Genomic DNA, 23,136 nt, shown 5'->3' with positions numbered 1-23,136 from the left:
CGTCCTTCTTATGGCGTTGACGCGTATTATCAGCCATAATACAACTCCAAACAATTCAAAATTCCCAAGAGTTCGAGGCACAATCTTAAATAGTCAATTACTTACTTATTTAGACAATATAAACACCTAGATATATAATTATTTAAGGATTTGTACTGATCAGGAGAGGACAAACGTGTTCATGCGGCCATCTTCCCAGCATGCGTCAATGATAAAACATAATGATCTGCCAATGGGGGCCAATGTACTATTAGTTCTTACTTTGCTAAAAAAAAAAAATATTGTTTTTGATTATGGCATAGCTTTCTGCTCGCCCAATTAGACTAATAAAGTAATGATTTAAAAAACAAACGCTTGATCAAGGGCCTGGCCCGAACTGAGGATAGTGCCGGGAAATCTCAGACTGACCAGGCCCGCAGTTTCGTTTGGGTCAGGTTTGGCTCGGGAATCTAAACTCTACTAGCTAGTAGTTGCTGTGCGAGTAAACCTCACATTTCTCTGATCTCAAGAGACTCTCTTGCGGCTGATACTAGAGGTTGCCGACTTTAGCCTCTTTGTTAAAGCCTCCAACTCTCATGCTGGCAGATCTGGGTTTGAGTCCTCATTGGAGCGGGCTGTCGGACTTTTTAAACATTTGTCCTTATTCAAAATAAGAACCTACTCAAGAGAGTGTATGATTTAAATGGAGCTCCGTTTGAATACTTAATCTGAAACTGAGTTCAACTTCTTCCTAAATTTTAAGTGATATGAAGAATGCATTAAGCCCACTAAAGGTAGTTTCTTGCTCTAAATTTAACACCAGAAAGACATTGGACTCTAACATTGGACTCTTGGTGAAATCTGGTTGATGTCAGAACCCAACATTGACTTGATATCAACCTTCAACATTCGATAGACATTGAATTCCGGTCACTTTATAATTTAAAGTTGTGTGGATGTTAACATTATGACATTTAGCAGATGTTGGGTTTTGGTTACCATAGATAAAAGTTGATATTTGATGTTAATATGATGCCATTAGATGTTGTCATTATTATGACCATCGGGTGTTGGTTATTATACCTAAAATGTTGGCCTTTTGCATTTTTATGAAATTACCATGATACATTTGGTAGACATTGAATTTGGGCATTGACTCAAAACCAGTAAAATATCAAGGTCAGTTGCTGTCAGTATTCACTGTCAACTTGATGATGGCTTTAGACATCGTCTTGACATTCAGTTTTGGTCACCCTTCATCAAAACCTATATTCATGTGCCTTATGATGCCTGTGGCCCGCTGGTTAGGTATTAAACTTTTAAGTGTAATTCTTTGAATTTATTTATTTGTACTTTTTTTATGCAAATTGTATTACTTTTTATGAGTTGCAATTTTTACTGGTAGATGATTAGATGGGTGAAAAAGAAAAACTTGCATATGATTATAATGTCATATAATTAGGGGTCAAGCATGGAAGGTCAGGTGTTTGACTTTATGAATTGTTTTTTCTCCTGGTTTAGACCCAAGGGTATTCTGTCCACCACCTGCTGTGGCAAACCGATTGGTAAAACGTCGAGAGAGGCCGCAGTATGAACCCCAAGACACAGCAACCATCATCTGCAGTAAGGGATATGAACTGATTGGCTCATCAGTGGTCACATGTGGATCAGATGGCCAGTGGGTGGACTTGCCTGAGTGTCGCCTTGAAGGTAATTTAGGCTGTTTTTACACTGCACTTGAAATCACACCTTCCCTAATACTAAAACAGTCTGTGACAAAAGAATTCATAGTACTCATAAAAATGTTAGCAAAATATACTCTGATGACCTACTACAACCGGTGAGATTGGACACTTTACTATCCCAAGATACAAAGGGCGGGAGAATTTGTTAATGGCAGTTAAAACAATGTAATGTAACGTATCAATGGTAGGTCAGGAGATTATGTCAAAATGGCAGATATGTTAGTATGTAGTATATTCGGATTATATATATGTAACAGAGGCCAGCTAGTAGATTGTGTGTGAGTAAACCTCACTCCTCTGATCTCAAGAGATGCACTAGCGACTGATGCTAGACGTTATTGCCTTTAGCCTCCTTGTTGAAGCGTCAAAGTTTTGTGTTTTATGAATTGTTTTTTTTCCTCCTGGTTTAGAGACTAAGATCTTCTGTTCAGCACCTGTTGTGGCAAACCGATTGGTAAAACGTCGAGAGAGGAATCAGTACGAACCCCAAGACACAGCAACCATCATCTGCAGTAAGGGATATGATCTGGTTGGCTCATCAGTGGTCACATGTGGAACAGATGGCCAGTGGCTGAACTTGCCTGAGTGTGTCCCTGAAGGTAATTTAGGCTGTTTTCACACTGCACTTGAAATCACATACTTCCCTAAGGCTAAAAATAGTATGTGACAAAATAATTCACAGTACTTATTAAAAAGAGCTGGCAAAATGTACTCTGATGACCTACTACTATCAGCAAGATTGGACACTTTACTATCCCAAAATGCTAAGGGAGCTAATTTGTTAACGGCAGTGAAACGACGTAACTGATACTGGTAGGTCAGGAGATAATTTCAACATGGCGGATATGTTAGTATGTAGTATGTTCATATTACATATATCGTAATTCCTTAAATAAAGACCAGGGCCTTTATTTACCCGAACTGCCGAAGGGAACCGGCTTTTATTTGAAGCAGGCTTTTATTAGGGGCAGGCCTGAATTTCTAATTACATCTGATTGGTAAATAATTGCTTTAAATAAACCGTTTAAATTAATAGCGATAGCGTTCCAGTGGACAGAAGTCATTGATTTTTTTTAAGAAACATGCAAACAAATCACCATTTACTACAACAGCCAGAAAGGCGACAAAGCAATTTCGGTCAGAATTACTGTAGCCTAATCGGTAACCACCACTGAGACTGTTTGAAAAATGTAAAATGTTTATTCCGAGCTTAAATTTTATATTGCACGTGAGGTTATAGCCAGACTCAGCTTTCTACAGGCTATTGGTTGCACATGAGGGAAAAAAGCTTCCTTCCACTTAAGAGTTGTATACTTTTAAGCACTTTTTATTTTAATATATCTCTTTAGATAAATATTATTGTCTACTTTAAAAAACCCTTAATCTTGTTATTTTTCTAACCCAACTAATCACATATCTGCGCTTTCTGTAGCCTATTGCACATAAGGAAAAAAAGCTTTCTTCCACTTTAGAAGAGTTATGAAATTTTAAACACTTTTTATTTTACTATATCTCTTTACATAAATATTTTTTATACTTAAACTATAATTTTGTTATTTTTCTAACCCACCTAATTACTCAGTGCTTTAAAAAGGTTGCACGTGAGGGAAACGCTTCCTTCTATTAAGAAGAGTTGTATACTTTTAAGCACTTTTTAAATTAATATATTTCTTTACATAAACCTATATTAATGTGCCTTATGATGCCTGTGGCCCATTGGTTAGATATCAAACTTATTAATAATTAAAATATTAATAAGTGGAATTATTTTATTTGCACTCTTTTATGTAAATTGTATTACTTTTTATGAGTTGCGATTTTCACTAGTAGGTGATAAGATGGGTGAAAAAGGAGATCTTGCATGAGCACGTTTTTAATGGTGTCATATTATTAGCAGTCAAGTATGAAAGGTCAAGTTTTTGCCTTTATGAATTGTTTTTTTTTTCTCCTCGTTTAGATCCAATAATCTTCTGTTCAGCACCTGTTGTGGAAAACCGATGGGTAAACCGACGAGAGAGGACGCAGTACGAACCCCAAGAGACAGTAACCATCACCTGCAAAGATGGATTTGATCTGATTGGCTCATCAGTGGTCACATGTGGATCAGATGGCCATTGGGTGAATTTGCCTGAGTGTCGCGTTGAAGGTAATTTGGGCTGTTTTCTCACTGCATCTAAAGTTGCACACTTCAATAAGGCTAAAACAGTCTGTGACAAAAGAATTCAAAGTACTCATAAAAGGTTTGGCAAAATGTACTTTGATGACCTACTACTTCCAGCGAGATTGGCCACTTTTCTATCCAATGATGCCACAGGGAGAATTTTTTGATGGCGTTGAAACAATGTAACTGATGCTGGTAGGTCAGGTAATAAAGTCAACTTGGTGGACATGTTAGAATATAGTATGTTTGAATTACATATATGTAATGGAGGCATGCTAGTAGTTGCTGAGCGAGCAAACCTCACTCCTCTGATCTCAAGAGACGCTCTAGTTACTGGTGCTAGAAGTAGTAGCTTTTAGCCTCCTTGTTAAAGCGTCCAACTCTTATGCTGGCTGACCCAGATTCAAGTCCCGCTTGGAGTGGGCGGTCAGATGTGGGGTTGCATATACAATATATATTTTTAAATGATCATCCTTATTCAAAATAAGAACCTACTCAAGAGAGTGTATGATTTTAAATGGAGCTCCGTTTGAATACTTAATCTGAAACTGAATGAATCTGAATGAGTTCAACTTCCTCCCAAATTTCAAGTGGTATGAAGAATGCATGCTGCTCACTAAAGGTAGTTTCTTGCTCTAAATTTAACATCACAAAGACATTGGACTCCAACATTGGACTCTTGGTTAAATCAGGTGGTCATTAAAACCCAACATTGACTTGATATGAACCTCCAACATTGGATAGACATTGAATTCCTGTCACTTTATAATTTAACGCTGTGTGGATGTTAACATTATGACATTTAGCAGATGTTGGTTTTTGGTTACCATAGATAAAATGTTGATATTTGATGTTAATATGATGTCATTAGATGTTATCATTATGACGACCATCAGGTGTTGATTATTGTACCTAAAATGTTGGCCTTTTGCATTTATATGAAATTGCTATGATACATTTGGTAGACATTGAATTTGGCATTGTTTCATAACCAGTAATATATCAATGTCAGCTGCTGTCAGTGTTCATTGTCAAATTGATGATGGCATTAGACATTTTTTTGATATTGATTTTTGGTCACCCTTCATCCAAACCTATATTCATGTGCCTAATCATTCCTGGCACACTGTTGAGGTATTAAGCTTGTTTTAATTTATTTATTTGTACTTCTTTGTGTAAATTGTTTTACTTTTTATGAGTTGCGATTTTCACTGATGAGATCGGTGAAAAATGAGAATTTCCATGAACACTTGTTTTTAATGGTGTCATATAATTAGGAGTCAGCCATGGAAGGTCACGGTTTTGGCTTTATAAATTGTTTTTTCTCCTGGTTTAGATCCTAAGATCTTCTGTTCAGCACCTGTTGTGGCAAACCGATTGATAAGACGTAGAGAGAAGACGCAGTACGAACACCGAGACACATTTACCATCATCTGCGGAGATGGATATGAACTGATTGGCTCATCAGTGGTCACATGTGGATCAGATGGCCAGTGGCTGGACTTGCCTTTGTGTCACCCTGAAGGTAATTTAAGCTGTTTTTACACTACATCTGAAATCACATACTTCCCTAAGGCTAAAAACAGTTTGTGACAAATTATTTCACAGTACACATAAAAGGTTTGGCAAAATGTACTCTGATGAACTACTACTTCTGGTGAGATTAAACACTATCCCATGATGCCACAGGAAGTTATATTTTTTAATGGTGGTGAAACAAAGTAACGTATGCTGGTAGGTCAGAAGTTATGTCAACATGGTGGATATGTTAGTATGCAGTATGATCAGATTACATCTATATGTAACAGAGGCCAGCTTATAGTTGCTATTTGCGTAAAGCTCACTTCTCTGATCTGAAGAGACACTCTAGTGACTGACGCTATAGATTACAGTCTTTAGCCTCCTTGTTAAGCGTCCAACTCTCACGCTGGATGACCCGGGTTCAAGTCCCGCTTGCAGTGGGTGGGTAGACATGAGAGGTTACAGAATATACTTTTTAAGTGGTCATCCTTATTCAAAATAAGTACCTACTCAAGAGAGTGTATGAATTCAGACGCAGCCCTGGTTTGAATACTGTTAAGAACCCAATTGGTCTAGGGCCGGATTGCAGCAGAAATAGATGTGGTGGGTGGTAAATTAATGTGCAACAGCAGAGGAAACCCCATCTCCAGAACGCCCAGAATGACTACAATAAGCCCACAAAATATAGAAAACGAAATACAGAAGGCTAAACTAACTCCCTATCTAACATAAACAGGAGATAATAGGGAATACAAAACAAAAAGGCACCCACCTGCCTACTAACCTCAACAAAGGAAAAGAAAAGACATCATATAATAAGGCTAGATCAGTATTTACCTTAGACAACTCAAATCAAGGGTCACTTCTCTCTTTGAAATCACAATCATAGATGTAAGCAATAAGACAATGGACAGAGGTTCTACTTAGGCCTAACACAATGGAGACAGATACAGCAAATAAAACTAAAAGCTTGATCACAGCCAAAGTCAGTCTGGAGATGAAGATGAGACCTCAGCCATTGCACACCATCAGGCCACCACCAATCAGACCACAGTTCTGTAGGTAGCTGCAGTTTAAATATGCTCTCCTCTCTTCCATCATCCAATCACAGCAAATCTCCAATTAGTAGCATCAGGTGGTGACAATGGTTCTGCAGCGACAAAGGAAGAGAAACAACAAGAGCAGAGTTTGGCCCAACAAAAGAACCTTATGGCTCTGGACTAGGGCTGCACGTTTTCAAGTTTTTCATTAACTGTTAACCGAGGTTCTTAAAGGTTAATACTCGGTTAACCATAGTGTGCGTCGCCGTCAGGGTTATTATTTTTAGTTTATTAATTTGATGACCGCCATCTCCGTATAGTGAACGCGCCTATAGAGAGAAATGCACATCATGGATTACATAATCAGAGAGTAGCCTATTTCTTTTCGTTTTAAATTGTTAAAAGACATTTCAAGCTTTCTTAAGACATATTTCATGTTTGTGAGGCCTACGCTGAGTTTCGTTAAATTAGGATGAAATGCGCTCCAGTTCACGAGGAATGCAAGTGGCCGCGAGGGCGCCTGCATGATTAGGGCATTAGTAAAATATGCAGCCGAGAATGATTCACACAGCGTTTGACTCGTTCTCCTGGCAGAGAGTTCAAGCATCTGTGGACTCGTTCCTTCAGCTCTGGCCATCTTGCTTTCAGTCCGCGATTAGCTTTTTTTGTTTTCTTCATTACAGTTAAAGTAACCTCTGCTTTTCGCTAGTCCCTCACAAGTTTCTCGCTTCAAACTTTCTTTCCTCTGCCCCGTTATGCACCGCGGGCGCGGCTCCCGCTCTGCTTCTGCCCTAATGCGACTTATAGTCCAGTGCAACTTGTGTTATTTTCCTCTTCATGACGCATTTTTTGACTGATGCGACTTATACTCCGGAGCGACTTGAAAATGCGGTAAGCACTGCATTGCAATACTTGCATTTTGCCCCGTCACTCTCAATTTTAAAGTGCTCCCACGCTGTACTTTTCTTTGCCCGCTTCATGTTAGAAAGCTGGTCATGACTTCTTCTTGTGGATATTACAAATGTCTGGGAGCGCTCTGGCGGTCTCTAGTGGTGCAAAAATATATTACAACTAAATTCAAAGCACGTCATTGACGCCACTTAACCGAGCAAAATGTTTCACTCGGTTACGCAATTTTTAACGGTTAATCGGTTAACCATGGACACCCCTACTCTGGACATAAAAATACTTAATCTGAAACTGAGTTCAACTTCCTCCTAAATTTCAATTGATATGAAAATCGCATGCTCCTCACTACAGGTAGTTTCTTGCTTTAAATTTAACATCAGAAAGACATTGGACTCCAACATTAGACTCTTGGTGAAATCAGGTTGACGTCAAAACCCAACATTGACTTGAATTGAACCTCCAACATTGGATAGACATTGAATTCCTGTAACTTTATAATTTAACGCTGTGTGGATGTTAACATTATGGCATTTAGCAGATGTTGGGTTTTGGTTATCATAGATAAAATGTTGATATTTAATGTTAATATGATGACATTAGATGTTATGATGACAATCAGATGTTGGGTTTTGGTTACTGTAACTAAAATTTTGGCGTTTGGCATTTAATATGAAATTTCCATGATATATTTGTTAGACATTAAATTTGGTGTTGAATCAAAAACACGAAAAATTTCAAATTCAGCTGCTGTCAGTATTCAATGTCAAATTTATGATGGCATTAAACATCGTCCGGACATTCAATTTTGGTCACCCTTCAACAAAACCTATATTCATGTACCTTATGATATATGTGGCCCGCTGGGTAGTTATTACGCTTATAAGTGTAATTCCTTTAATTCATTTATTTGTTTTTTATGTAAATTGTATTACTTTTGTTATACACAGTTGTGATTTTCACTAGTAGATGAATAAGTTGGGTGAAAAGGGACAAATTGTATGAACACTAAATTATGTCATATAATTAGGGGTCAAGCATGGAAGGTCAAGTTTTTGGCTTTATAAATAGTTTTTTCTCCTGGTTTAGATCAAAAGATCTTCTGTTCAGCACCTGATGTGGCAAACCGAGTGGTAAAACGTCGAGAGAGGACGCAGTACGATCCCCAAGACACAGTAACCATCGTCTGCAGTAAGGGATTTTATCTGATTGGCTCATCAGTGGTCACATGTGGATCAAATGGACAGTGGGTGGACTTGCCTGTGTGTCAACCTGAAGGTAATTTAGGCTGTTTTTCACACTGCATCTGAAATCATATTCTTCCATAATTCACAGTAGTCAAAAAAAAAGAGTTGGCAAAATATACTCTGATGACCTACTACCAGCGAGATTGGATATTTTACTATCCCAAGATGCAATGTGAGAGAATGAGTGAATTTGTTATCAACATTGAAACGACATAACTGACGCTGGTAGGTCAAGAGATTATGTCAACATGGCGGATATGTTAGTATGTAGTTTGTTCAGATTACATATATGAAACAGAGGCCAGCTAGTAGTTGCTGTGCGAGTAAACCTCACTCCTCTGATCTCAAGAGACGCTCTAATGACTGACGCAGCCTTTAGCCTCCTTGTTAAAGTGTCCAACTCTCATGCTGGTAGACCTGGGTTTGAATCCCGCTTGGATCGGCTGTTCGGACATGTTGGGTTACATATAGAATATATTTAAAATAAGTACTTACTCTGGATAGTGTGTGATTTCAGATGCAGCCCTGGTTTAAGTACTTAGTCTGAAACTGAGTTCAACTATCTGCATTTCAAGTGATATGAAGAATGTATGCGACTCACTAATGGTAGTTTCTTGCTCTAAATTTAACCTCAGAACAACATTGGACTCCAACATTGGACTCTTGGTTAAATCAGGTGTTCTTCAAAACCCAACATTGACTTGATATCAACCTTCAACATTCGATAGACTTTGTATTCCTGTCACTTTATATTTTAATGAATTGAAATGTATTACTGTGTATGAGTTGCGATTTTAACTAGTAGATGATAAGGTTGGTGAAAAAGGAGAACCTGCATGAACACATGTTTGTAATGGTGTCATATAATTAGGGGTCAAGCATGGAAGGCAAGTTTTTGACTTTATGATTTTTTTTTCTTCTCCTGTTTTAGGTACAGTGATCTACTGTTCAGTACCTGATGTGGCAAACCGATTGGTAAAACGTCGAGAGAGGCCGCAGTACGAACCCCAAGACACATTTACCATCATCTGCAGAGAGGGATTTGATCTGATTGGCTCATCAGTGGTCACATGTGGATTAAATGGCCAGTGGCTGGACTTGCCTGAGTGTCGCCCTGAAGGTAATTTAGGCTGTTTTCACACTGCATCTGAAATCACATACTTCCCTAAGGCTAAAAACAGTCTGTGACAAAATAATTCACAGTACTCATACAAGAGTTGGCAAAATGTACTCTGATGACCTACTACTTCTGGTGAGATTGTATACTTTACTATCCCATGATGGCACAGCAGAGAATTTGTTAATGGCTGTGAAACAACGTAATTGACGCTGTCAACATGGCAGATATGTTAGTATGTAGTATGTTCAGATTACATACATGTAACAGTGGCCAGCTAGTAGTTGCTGTGTGAGTAAACCTCACTCCTCTGATCTCAAGAGACGCTCTAGTTACTGACGCTTGAAGTTGCTGCCTTTAGCCTCCTTGTTAAAGTGTCCAACTCTCATGCCAACTGACCGGGGTTCAAGCCCTGCTTTGAGCGGGTGGTCGGACATGTGGGGTTACATATAGATAGATATACTTTTTAAACAGTTGTTCTTATTCAAAATAAGTAACTACTCAAGAGTGTGTGTAATTTTAGCTGCAGCCTTGGTTTGAATACTTAATCTTAAATTGAGTTGAACTTCCTTCTAAATTTCAAGTGATATGAAGAATGCATGCTGATCACTAAAGGTAGTTCCTTGCTCTAAATTTAACATCAGAAAGACACTGGACTCCAACATTGGATAGACTTTGAATTCCTGTCACTTTATAATTTAATGCTGTGTGGATGTTAACATTATGACATTTAGCAGATGTTGGGTTTTGGTTTCCGTACCTAAAATGTTTATATTTGACATTAATTTGATGCCATTAGATGTTATTATTATGATGACCATCAGATGTTGGGTTTTGGTTACTGTACGTAAAATATTGGCCTTTGACATTAATATGAAATTGCCATGATACATTTCATAGTCATTGAATTTGGTGTTGATTCAAAACCAGTAAAATATCAAGGTCAGCTGTGTTCAGTATTCAACGTCAAATTAATGATGGCATTAGACATCATCTTGACATTAAAGTTTCGGATTTCAATGTTTTATTCAGAATACAACATAGATGACATATCAAATGTTTAAACTGGGAAAATTTAGAATTTTAAGGGAAAAATAAGTATATTTTAAATGTCATTGCATCAACACATTGTTTTTTTTCCTGGTTTAGCGCCAAAGATATTCTGTTCAGCACCTTCTGTGGCAAACCGATTGATAAAACGTGTAGAGAGGACACAGTACGATCCCCTAGAGACAGAAACCATCATCTGCAGTAAAGGATTTGATCTGATTGGCTCATCAGTGGTCACATGTGGAGCAGATGGCCAGTGGCTGGACTTGCCTGAGTGTCGCCTTGAAGGTAGATAAAATGTTGATATTTGATGTTAATATGATGCCATTAGATGTTATCATTATGAAAACCATCAGGTGTTGGGTTTTGGTTACTGTACCTGAAATGTTGGCCTTTGGCATTAATGTGAAAATGCCATGATAGGTTTGGTAGACATTAACTTTGGCGTTGACTCAAAACCAGTTAAATATCAAGATCAGCTGCTGTTGACATTCAATGTCAACTTGATGATGGCATTAGACATCGTCCTGATATTCCATTTTGGTCACCCTTCATCAAAACCTATATTCATGTGCCTTATAATGCCTGTGGCACGCTGGTTAGGTATTAAACTTCAAAGTGTAAATCTTTTATTTTAACTTTTTTATGTAAATTGTTTTACTTTTTATTAGTAGATGATAAGACGGGTGAAAAAGGAGAACTTGCATGAACACTTGTGTTTAATGGTGTCATATAAATTAGGGGTCAAGCATGGAAGGTCAAGTTTTCGGCTTTATGAATTGTTTTTTCTCCTGGTTTAGAGCCAATAATCTTCTGTTCATCACCTGTTGTGGCAAACCGATGGGTAAAACGCAGAGAGAGGACGCAGTACGAACCCCAAGAGACAGTAACCATCGCCTGCAGAGAGGGATTTTATCTGGTTGGCTCACCAGTGATCACATGTGGACAAGATGGCCTTTGGGTGAACTTACCTGAGTGTGTCCCTGAAGGTAATTTAGGCTGTTTTCACACTGCATCTGAAATCACATACTTCCCTAAGGCTAAAAACAGTCTGTGAAAAAAACAATTCAAAGTACTCATAGAAGAGCTGGCAAAATGTACTCTGATTAACTACTACTTCTGCCGAGATTGGACACTTTAATATCCCATGATGACATAGGAGAGAATTTTTTTTCATGGCGGTGAATGATGTAACTGATGCTGTTAGGTCAGGTATTAATGTCAACATTGCAAATATGTTGGATTGTAGCATGTCCAGGTTACATATATGTAACAGAGGCCAACTAGTAGTTGCTGTTCGAGTAAACATCACTTCTCTGATTTCAAGAGTAGCTTCAGCGACTGATAGTAGATTTTGCAGACTTTAGCCTCCTTGTTGATGTGTCCAATTCTCATGCTGGCTGACCTGGTTTCAGCTCCTGTTTGGAGGAGGCAGTTGGAAAATGGGGGGTTACATATAGAAAGCACTTTTAAAAATGATTGTCCTTATTCAAAATAAGTACCTACTCAAGAGAGTGTGTTATTTCAGATGCATCCCTGGTTTACATACTTAATCTGAAACTGATTTCAACTTCCTCCTAAATTTCAAGTGATATGAAGAATGTATTCTCCTCATTAAAGGTAGTTTCTTGGTCTAAATTTAACATTGACTTGATATCAAACTCCAACATTGGATAGACATTGAATTCCTATCACTTATTAATTTAACACTGTGTGGATGTTAACATTGACATTTAGCAGAATTTGGGATTTAGTTTCCATAGCTAAAATGTTGTTATTTGACGTTAATATGATGCAATTAGATGTTATCATTATGATGACCATCAGACGTTGGGTTTTGGTTACTGTACCTAAAATGTACCTATACCTAATATTAATGTGTAATTGCCATGGTACATTTGGTTGACATTGAGTTGACTCAAAACCAGTAAAATATCAAGGTCATCTGCTGTCAATATTCAATGTCAAATTGATGATGGCATTAGACATCGTCTTGACAATAATTTTTGGTCACCCTTCATCAAAACCAATATTCATGTGCCTTATGACGCCTGTGGCCCGCTGGTTAGGTATTAAACTTTTTTAATTTATTTATTTGTACTTTTTATGTAATATGTATTACTTTTTATGAGTTGCAAATTTCACTAGTAGATGATAAGATTGGTGATAAGGGAGAACTTGAATATACACTTGTTTTTAATGGTGTCATATAATTAGGGGTCAAACATGGAAGGTCACGTTTTTGGCTTTATGTATTGTTTTTTCTCCTGGTTTAGAGACAAAGACCTACTGTTCAGCACCTGTTGTGGCAAACCGATTGGTAAAACGTCGAGAGAGGAATCAGTACGAACCCCAAGACACATTTACCATCATCTGCAGTAAGGGATATGATCTGATTGGCTCATCAGTGGTCACATGTGGATCAAATGGCCAGTGGCTGGACTTGCCTGAGTGTCTCCCTGAAGGTAATTTAGGCTGTTTTCTCACTGCATCTCAAATCGCATACTTCCCTAAGGCTAAAAATATTCTATGACAAAATATTTCACAGTACTCATAAAAGAGTTGGCAAAATGTACTCTGATGACCTACTACTACTGGTGAAATTGGACACCTTACTATATCAAGATCCAATGGGAGAAAAATTGATAACAACAGTGAAATTACATAACTGACGCTAGTAGGTCAGGAGATTATGTGGACATGGCAGATATGTTAGTATGTAGTATGTTTGGATTACATATATGTAACAGAGGCTAGATAGTATTTTGCTGTGTGCGTCAACCTCACTTCTCTGATTTCAAGAGATGCTCTAGCGACAAACGTTAGAGGTTGCAGCCTTTAGCCTCCTTGTTAAAGCATTCAGCTCTCATGCTGGCTGACCTGGGTACGAGTCCCACACAGAGCGGGCGTTCGAACATGAGGGGTTACCTATAGAACAGTGGTTCCCAACCTGTGGGCAATGGCCCACTAGGGAGCCTCAGTGATTCTCTTGGTGGGCCGTGAGAACTTGAAAAAAGATTCGTTGATTTTGCTGAACGAGATTCAAAGATCCGAGTCAGTAAAATGATCTGAACTTCCCACTACTAATTCAGAATTATTTTATTTTTCATTTATATTTTTATGTGTTTATTCATTATGAATGTATACATATAGTAGTTATATGCGATTCTTTGGCATCTCTCTGTGGTCTTCTTGGTATGGCAGGTTGACTTGAACTTATTTGTATTTATTGTACTGTATAACTGAGCTGAGTAATTACTTTGAAATTGTAAAGAATGTCTGCAATGTATGTTTGCCAAAAAGAAAACCTAAGGAAGGTTAATGTATAGTGAATTTATTTTGTTAAAAAAATTATGTAAAAAGTAAAAAAGGTTAGAAATCACTGACAAAGAATGTACTTTTTAAATGGTCGCCTTATTCGAAATAAGTACCTACTCAGATGTGATTTTAGATACAGCCCTTGTTTGAGTACTTAATCTGAAACTGAGTTAAGCTTCCTCCTAAATTTCAAGTGATATGAAGAATGCATGCTGCTCACTGAAATAAGACAATTTACATTAAAAAAGTACAAATAAAAGAATTACACTTAGAAGTGTAAAAACCCATCAAAACCTATAGTCATGTGCCCTGCTGGTTAGGTATTAGATTTCTAAGTGTAATTATTTTATTTGTACTTTTTTATGTATATTGTGTTACTTTTCATGAGATAAGATAGGTGACAAAGAAGAACTTGAATGAGCACTTGTTTTTAAGGGTGTCAAATAATTATTCTTCAAGCATGAAAGGTCAAGTTTTGTGTTTTATGAATTGTTTTTTCTCCTGGTTTAGAGACTAAGATCTTCTGTTCACCACCTGTTGTGGAACACCGATTGGTAAAACGTCGAGAGAGGCCGCAGTACGAACCCCAAGACACATTTACCATCATCTGCAGTAAGGGATTTGATCTGATTGGCTCATCAGTGGTCACATGTGGAGCCGATGGCCAGTGGGTGGACTTGCCTGTGTGTCAAACTGAAGGTAATTTAGGCTGTTTTCACACTGATTCTGAAATCACATATTTCCCTAAGGCTAAAAACAGTCTGTGACAAAATAATTCACAGTACTCATATAGGAGTTGGCAAAATGTACTCTGATGACCTACTACTAGCTGGCGAGATTGTCCACTTTATTATCCCATGATGCCACAGGAGAGAATGTGTTAATAGCAGTGAAATGACTTAACTGATGCTGGTAGGTCAGGAGATTATGTCAACATGGCTGATATGTTAGTATGTGGTATGCTTGGACTACATATATGTAACAGTGGCCAGCTAGTAGTTGCTGTGCAAGTAAACCTCACTCCTCTGATCTCCACAGCCTTTAGCCTCCTTATTAAAGCGTCCAACTATCACGTTGGCAGACCCAGGTTTGAGTCCCACTTGGAGCAGGTCAGAGATATGGGGTTACAAATAGAATATACTTTTTAAATCGTCTTCCTTTTTTAAATATTGACCTACTCAAGAGAGTGTGTAATTTCAGATACAGCCCTGTTTGAATACTTAATCTGAAACTGAGTTCAACTTTCTTCTAAATTTCAAGTTATATGACGAATGCATGCTGCTCACTAAAGGTAGTTTTTTACTCTAAATTTAACACCAGAAAGACATTGGACTCTTGGTGAAATCAGGTTGACGTCAAAACTCAACACTGACTTGATATCAACCTCCAACGTTGGATAGACATTGAATTGCTGTCACTTTATAAGTTAACAGCTGTGTGGATGTTAACATTATGACATTTAGCAGATGTTGGGTTTAGATTACCATGGATAAAATGTTGATATTTGATGTTAATATGATGCCATGAGATGTTAGGTTTTAGTTACTATACTTAAAATGTTGGCCTTTAGCATTAATGTGAAAATGTCATGATACGTTTGGTAGTCATTGAATTTGGCGTTGACTCAAAACCAGTAAAATATCAAGATCAGCTGCTGTCAGTATTCAATGACAAATTGATGATTGCATTAGACATTGTCTTGACAATATTTTTTGGTCACCCTTCATCAAAACCTATATTTATATGCCTTATGATGCCTGTGGCCCACTGGTTAGGTATTAAACTTCTAAGTGTAATTCTTTTAATTTATTTATTTGTACTTTTTATGAGTTGTGATATTCACTAGTAGATGATAAGATGGGTAAAAAAAGAAAATTTGCATGAACACTTGTTTTTAATAGTGTCATATAATTAGGGGTCAGTCATGGAAGGAGAAGTTTTTGGCTTTATGATTTTTTTTTTTTCCTGCTTTAGAGCAAACGATCTTCTGTTCAGCTCCTGCTGTGGAAAACCGATTGGTAAAACGTGGAGAGAGAATGCAGTACGAACCCCAAGACACAGTAATCATCATCTGCAAAAAGGGATTTGATCTGATTGGCTCATCAGTGGTCACATGTGGACTAGATGGCCATTGGCTGAACTTGCCTGAGTGTGTCCCTGAAGGTAATTTAGGCTGTTTTCACACTGCATCTGAAACCGCATACTTCCCTAAGGCTAAAAATAGTCTATGACAAAATAGTTCACAGTACTCATACAAGTGTTGTCAAAATGTACTCTGTGACCTATTACTTCTGGCAGGATTGCACACTTGATTATCCATGATGCCACGGTGGATTTTTTGTTTAATGGCTGTGAAACTATGTAACTGATGCTGGTAGGTCAGCTGATTGTCAACTTGGGAGATATGTTAGTATGTAGGGCCCCACTTTATATTAGGTGGCCTTAACTAGTATGTACTTACATTAAAAAATAAGTACAATGTACTTATATTGTATTGCAAAACACTTTTGCTGATATTGAGGTGGGAAAGGTGTAGATTTAGGGACAGATGTTGTTTTTGGGTCAGTTTAAGGGAATGGTTATGGGTAGGGGAAGTGTCAAAAATGTAATTACAAATGTAACTACAAAAATGTATTACAGATTTAATTACATGCAGGTATTTTTAAAAAATGTAAGTACAATGTAAAAACATGTATGTACAAAATAAGTGCACTGTATCAAATTATTAATTAAAATGTTAGTACATAGTAGTTAAGGCCACCTAATATAAATTGTATCTATACAATATAAAGGGGGTCCATAGTAGGTATGGAATACATATGTACTGGAGGCCAGCTTGTAGTTGCTGTGCCAGTAAACCTCACTCCTCTGATCTCAAGAGATGCTCTAGCGACTGACACTAGAGGTTGCAGACTTTAGACTCCTTGGTAAAGCATTCAATTCTTATCCTGGCAGACCCATGTTCGAGTCCCGCTTGGAGCAGGCGGTTAGACATGAGGGGTTACGTATAGAATGTACTTTTTAAACGGTCGTTGTTATTCAAAATAAGTACCTACTCAAGAGAGTGTGTGATTTTAGATGCAGCCCTGGTTTGAATACTTAATTGGAAACTAGTGATATGAAGAGCGCATGCTACTTACACTTTTGCTGTAAACAAATCACAGACTGGCTTAGCCACCTGGCATGCTATTGGCGGGTTTAACACGATGACAGATAGACAATGACAGACAATGTAGTCTGCTGATTAGCTATTAAACTTCCAAATGTAAATCTTTTTTTCTTTTCTTTTTTTACTTTTTTATGTAAATTGTATTACTTTTTATGAGTTGCAATTTTCACTAATAGATGATATGATGGGTGAAAAAGAAGAACTTGCATGGACGCTTGTTTTTAATGGTGTCATATAATTAGGGGTCAAGCATGTAAGTTCAAGTTTTTGGCTAAATTTATTTTATTTATTTTTTCACCTGGTTTAGAGCAAATGCACTTATGTTCAGCACCTGTTGTACCAAATCGATGGGTAAAACGTAAAGAGAGGATGCAGTACGAACCCCAAGAGACAGTAACCATCATCTGCAGAGATGGATTTGATCTGATTGGCTCATCAGTGGTCACATGTGGATCAGATGGCCAGTGGCTGGACTTGCCTGAGTGTCGCCATGAAGGTAATTTAGTTTTCACACTGCATCTGAAATCAACATTGGATAGACTTTGAATTCCTGTCTCTTAGATTTTAATGCTGTCTTGATGTTAACATTATGACATTAAGCAGATTTTGGGTTTCTGTTATTAATGCTAAAATGTAGATATTCGACGTTAATATGATGCCATTAGATGTTAACATTATAACGACCATCAGAAATTCGGTTTTTGGTTACTGTACCTAAAATATTGGCCTTTGGCATTAACATGAAATTGCCATGATACATTTGGTAGACATTCAATTTGGCGTTGACTCAAAAACAGTAAAATATCAAGGTCAGATGCTGTCAGTATTCAATGTCAAATTGATGATGTCATTAGTCATCGTCCTGACATTCAGTTTTGGTCACCCTTCATCAAAACCTATATTCATGTGCCTTATGATGCCTGTGGCCCGCTGGTTAGGTATTACATTTCTATGTGTAATCATTTATTTTGTACTTTTTTATGTAAATTGTATTACTTATTATGAGTTGCCATTTCCACTAGTCGATGATAAGATGGGTGAAAAACGAGAACTTGCATGAACACTTCTTTTTAATGGAGTCATATAATTAGGGTTCTATGGAAAAAACTATGGAAGGTCAAGTTTTTGGCTTTATGAATTGTTTTTTTTTTTCTCCTGATTTAGATCCAAAGACCTACTGTTTAGCACCTGTTGTGGCAAACCGATTGGTAAGACGAGGAGAGAGGCCGCAGTACGATCCCCAAGACACATTTACCATCATCTGCAGTAAGGGATATGATCTGATTGGCTCATCAGTGGTCACATGTGGAGCCGATGGCCATTGGCTGGACTTGCCTGAGTGTCGCCTTGAAGGTAATTTAGGCTGTTTTCACACTGCATCTGAAATCACATTCTTCCCTAAGGCTAAAAACAGTCTCTTACAAAATAATTCACAGTACTCGTAAAAGAGTTTACAAAATGTACTCTGATGACCTACTACTTCTTGCGAGATAGAATACTTTACTATCCCATGATGCCACGGCAGATACTTTTTTAAATGGCTGTGAAACAACGTAACTGATGCTGGTAGGTCAGGATATTATGTCAACATGGTAGATATGTTAATATGTAGTATGTTTGGATTACATATATTCAACGGATGGTGATGCTCCCTCCTATCTCAAGGAACTCCTCACCATACAAACATCCACACGTAACTTCCGCTCTGTTTCAATATATCTTCTTAAAACTCCCACGACCAAACTCCGTGCTATGGGAGATCGGGCCTTCTGCTCTGCAGCCCCCAGTCTATGGAATGCTCTCCCTGACCACTTGCGGACGCCACAGACTGTAGATGCTTTTAAGCATGGTCTTAAAACCCACCTTTTTAGCGGAGCTTTTGATTGATTTGTTACTTCTTAATTTTTCAGTTTTAATTATTTTATTTTGTTTACTTATTTATTGTTGTTGAATGTTTTAATTATGTAGCACTTTGAGATTTTGTTTAATATAAAGTGTATTACAAATAAAATGTATTATTATTATTATTATTATTATTATTATTATTATTATAAGATGGGTAAAAGTGAGAACTTGTATGAACACTTATTTTTAATGGTGTCATAGAATTAGGTGTTGAGCATGGAAGGTCAAGTTTTTGACTTTATTAATAATTTTTTTCTCCTGGTTTAGAGACTAAGATCTACTGTTCAGCACCTGTTGTGCCACACCGATTGGTAAAACGTCGTGAGAGGTTGTATTATGAACCCCAAGACACAGTAACCATCATCTGCAGAAAGGGATATGATCTGATTGGCTCATCAGTGGTCACATGTGGACCAGATGGCCAGTGGCTGAACTTGCCTGAGTGTCGCCATGAAGGTAATTTAGGCTGTTTTCACACTGCATCTGAAATCACATATTTCCCTAAGGCTAAAAAGAGTCTGTGACAAAATAATTCACAGTACTCATAAAAGAGTTGGCAAAATATACTGACCAGCAAGATTGGACACTTTACTATCCCAAGATGCAACAAGAGAGAATTGTTAAACGGCAGTGAAATGACATAACTGTCGCTGGTAGGTCAGGAGATTATGTCAACATGGCGGATATGTTAGTATGTAGTATGTTCGGATTACATATATTTAACGGAGGTTATAGCCAGTAGTTGCTTTGCAAGTAAACCTCACTCCTCTGATCTAAAGAAATGCTCTAGCGACTGATGTTATAGAGTTTAGCCTTTAGCCTCCCTGTTAAAGCGTCCAACTCTCATGTTGACCCAGGTTAGATGTTTCACTGGTTTGATTACTTAATCTGAAACTGAGTTTATCTTCCTCCTAAATTTAAAGCGATAGGAAGATTGCATGATGCCCACTAAAGGTAGTTTCTTACTCTAAATTTAACATCAGAAAGACATTGGACTCCAACATTGGACTCTTGGTGAAATCAGGTTGATGTCAAAACCCAACACTGACTTGATATCAACCTCCAACATTCGATAGACATTGAATTCCTATCACTTTATATTTTAAGGCTGTGTGGATGTTATCATTATAACATTTATCGGATGTTGGGTTTTGGTTACTGTAACTAAAATGTTGGCCTTTGGCATTAATATGAAATTGCCATGATACATTTGGTAGACATTGAATTTGTCGTTGACTCTTTGTTAAAGCATCCAGCATTTATGCTGGCAGACCCGGTTTCAAATCCCGTTTGGAGCAGGCGGTCAGACATGAGGGGTTACTTTAAACCTGTAAAATACCAAGGTCAGCTGCTGTCAGTATTCAATGCCAAATTGATGATGGCATTAGGAATCGTCTTGACATTCAGTCTCGGTCACCCTTCATTAAAACCTATATTTATGTGCCTTACGATGCCTGTGGCCCACTGGTTAGGTATTAAACTTCTTAGTGTAGTTCTTTTATTTGTACTTTTTATGTAAATGTTATTACTTTTTATAAGTTGCGATTTTCACTTGTAGATGATAAGTTGGGTGACAAAAAGAGAACTTGCATGAACACTTGTTTTTAATGATGTCATATAATTAGGGGTCAAGCATGGAAGGTCAAGTTTTTGACTTTATGAATTGTTTTTTCTCCTGGTTTAGAGACACCGATCTTCTGTTCAGCACCTTTTGTGGCAAACCGATTGGTAGACCGTGACGAGAGGCCGCAGTACGAACCCCAAGAGACAGTAACCATCACCTGCAGAGATGGATTTTATCTGACTAGCTCATCAGTGGTCACATGTGGATCAGATGGCCAGTGGCTGAACTTGCCTGAGTGTATCTATGAAGGTAATATATGCTGTTTTTACACTGCATCTGAAACCGCATACTTCCCTAAGGCTAAAAACAGTCTGTGACAAAATAATTCACAGTATTCATTAAAGTGTTGGCAAAATGTACTCTGATGACCTATTACTTCTGGCAGGATTGAACACTTGATTATCCATGACGCCACGGCAGATAATTTTTTTAATGGCTGTGAAACGATGTAACTGATGCTGGTAGGCCAGGTGATTGTCAACTTGGGAGATATGTTAGTAGTATGTCCGGATTACATATATGTAATGGAGGCCAGCTAGTAGTTGCTTTGTGCGTAAACAAATCAATTCCAAAAGGGCGTCACCAACGGACGTCGCTTAAATGCCTCTGGGCACAACTGGATAGACCTAAAACCAATCTGAGCGATGAAAGAGATGATGTATGCAGAGCGACAGAGAAACATCTGAGACAGCAATTCTCTGTTTGTGATTTCCAGAAAGATTTAGCGGTGACTTCTGACAGCTTTTACCATTGTTGTAAAATAAATATGATAATAGCTGTTGTCCACCGCCGCTCCATCATCATTTTTGATAAATTCGGAACACCTTTTAGTTGTGGGCATTTCAGACTGACTGAAACATCTTGGATTGATCGTTGAACAGAAAACATCAAGCTCCGATCATATTTGCCCCCGTTGTAAAGCATTTGTATTGCGATTAGAACACAATATGCAATATTTTGAAAATAAAATAATATTGATGACTCTTTGGAAAATTGTGTCTCACAAACTTAATTCAAATTTAGTAATTTCAGATTAGAACATTTTCAGACTTGAGCATAGTTACGCTAGTTATTTATTTACAATTATTAAAATTTTTACATGATTACCAGATCTAATCTGAGAAAATAAGCAGAGAAAGACCAGATCCAGAGCTGCTGTGTGGTGTTAGCACATGATCACACTCACCACCCTCCTCATCAAAGTAGCCGCTGTAATGCACATCTGGTAGCCGAGTGTTGTTCTTTGCTCGGGATTTAACGAAATGGAAAAGTTTAAATCGCTTAAAACAGACGCGATAGCTGATTCGAATGAGTAATGTTCCACGGTGGCATCCATCTTTGTAATGTACAAGATCTGCTTCAACGGCGATGCCTGACGTCATCGTTTAAATGCCCGGTCCAAAGTTTCTGATTGGTGCCGTGATTTATGATGGATTAGAAATGGGCTCGAATGGGCTCTTTGCCAGACTTCATGCAGAGCAAATCTAAATTTGCCAGAAGTTATTTTATTATTGACCTTTATTTAACCAGAATTATCTCACTGAGATTAAAAATCTCTTTCAAGCCCCTTTCACACTGCACGTCAGACCCACAATATTCCCGGAACATTGCCGGGTCGCCTTCTGTGTGAAAGCAACCACGTCCAGGGATTGATTACCGAATTCGACCCGGGGGACCTAGTAATATTGCGGGATTCGACCCGGGACGAGCGCTGTGTGAACAAAAGCCGAAATTAATGCCGCAACGTGTACGTAGTTATCGTGCGACTCCTAGAGCTTGTTTTTTTTAATAATACAACCCTGCAGTGCCAGAAGAGCTAGTCGGTGTTTTAAACGCAGAGAGTGTTCGTATACAAAAGAAACTAAAATTAAACAAGCAGAAATGTGCACAAACTGGACACAAGTCGAGACCACGGAGCTCCTTACTATCCGCACTGAAGCTGAGATCGCTCGCCATTATACGTCACATCAGGATGTCACGTGTCAACTCGACCCGGGACCGTTAGGCGTTGTGTGTGAGAGCGCACATATTACGGCATTTCGCTGGCAGTGTGAATGGACCAAATCTAGCGGCCCGGGAACAAATGCCGGGTCGCATTATCCGTGTATTTGCCGGAATCGCAGTGTGAAAGGGGCTTCAGAGGAGAGTCCTGGCCAAGAATGGGGAGCAATTACAAACACAAACTTACAAGACCAAACAAGACAATTTTTAAAACACTTAAAAACAATTACACATCATTGAGTCTTCTCCAAGTGACTGAATAATAGATCTAAAGTGTTCCAAGGAAACCAGAGTTTGTAATTTCAATGTCATCTGGAGTAGATTCCAAGCAGATGGTGCTGCGTATGCAAAAC

The 23,136-nt window shown here is 38.0% G+C and overlaps 1 protein-coding gene across 1 annotated transcript in view; it reads left to right on the top strand.

Annotated features, from left to right (window-relative positions):
• The first annotated feature begins 1,450 nt into the window (after positions 1-1,450).
• Positions 1,451-23,136, top strand: part of LOC137079149 (complement receptor type 2-like) — a 32,461-nt gene continuing 10,775 nt past the window's right edge. Inside the window, exons 1-13 of the mRNA XM_067447114.1 lie at positions 1,451-1,457; positions 1,501-1,689; positions 2,135-2,323; positions 3,682-3,870; positions 5,222-5,410; positions 8,442-8,630; positions 9,531-9,719; positions 10,866-11,054; positions 16,059-16,247; positions 17,561-17,749; positions 18,418-18,606; positions 19,426-19,614; positions 20,843-21,031. Of these exons, the coding sequence (XP_067303215.1) occupies positions 1,451-1,457; positions 1,501-1,689; positions 2,135-2,323; positions 3,682-3,870; positions 5,222-5,410; positions 8,442-8,630; positions 9,531-9,719; positions 10,866-11,054; positions 16,059-16,247; positions 17,561-17,749; positions 18,418-18,606; positions 19,426-19,614; positions 20,843-21,031 (2,275 nt within the window). The remainder of the gene's footprint in view (positions 1,458-1,500; positions 1,690-2,134; positions 2,324-3,681; positions 3,871-5,221; positions 5,411-8,441; positions 8,631-9,530; positions 9,720-10,865; positions 11,055-16,058; positions 16,248-17,560; positions 17,750-18,417; positions 18,607-19,425; positions 19,615-20,842; positions 21,032-23,136) is intronic.

This window comes from Pseudorasbora parva, chromosome 6, assembly GCF_024679245.1.
Source record: "Pseudorasbora parva isolate DD20220531a chromosome 6, ASM2467924v1, whole genome shotgun sequence".
Lineage (NCBI taxonomy): Eukaryota > Metazoa > Chordata > Actinopteri > Cypriniformes > Gobionidae > Pseudorasbora > Pseudorasbora parva.
Note: the sequence above shows the minus strand (reverse complement) of the source record. Positions and strands in the feature narration are given on the sequence as shown.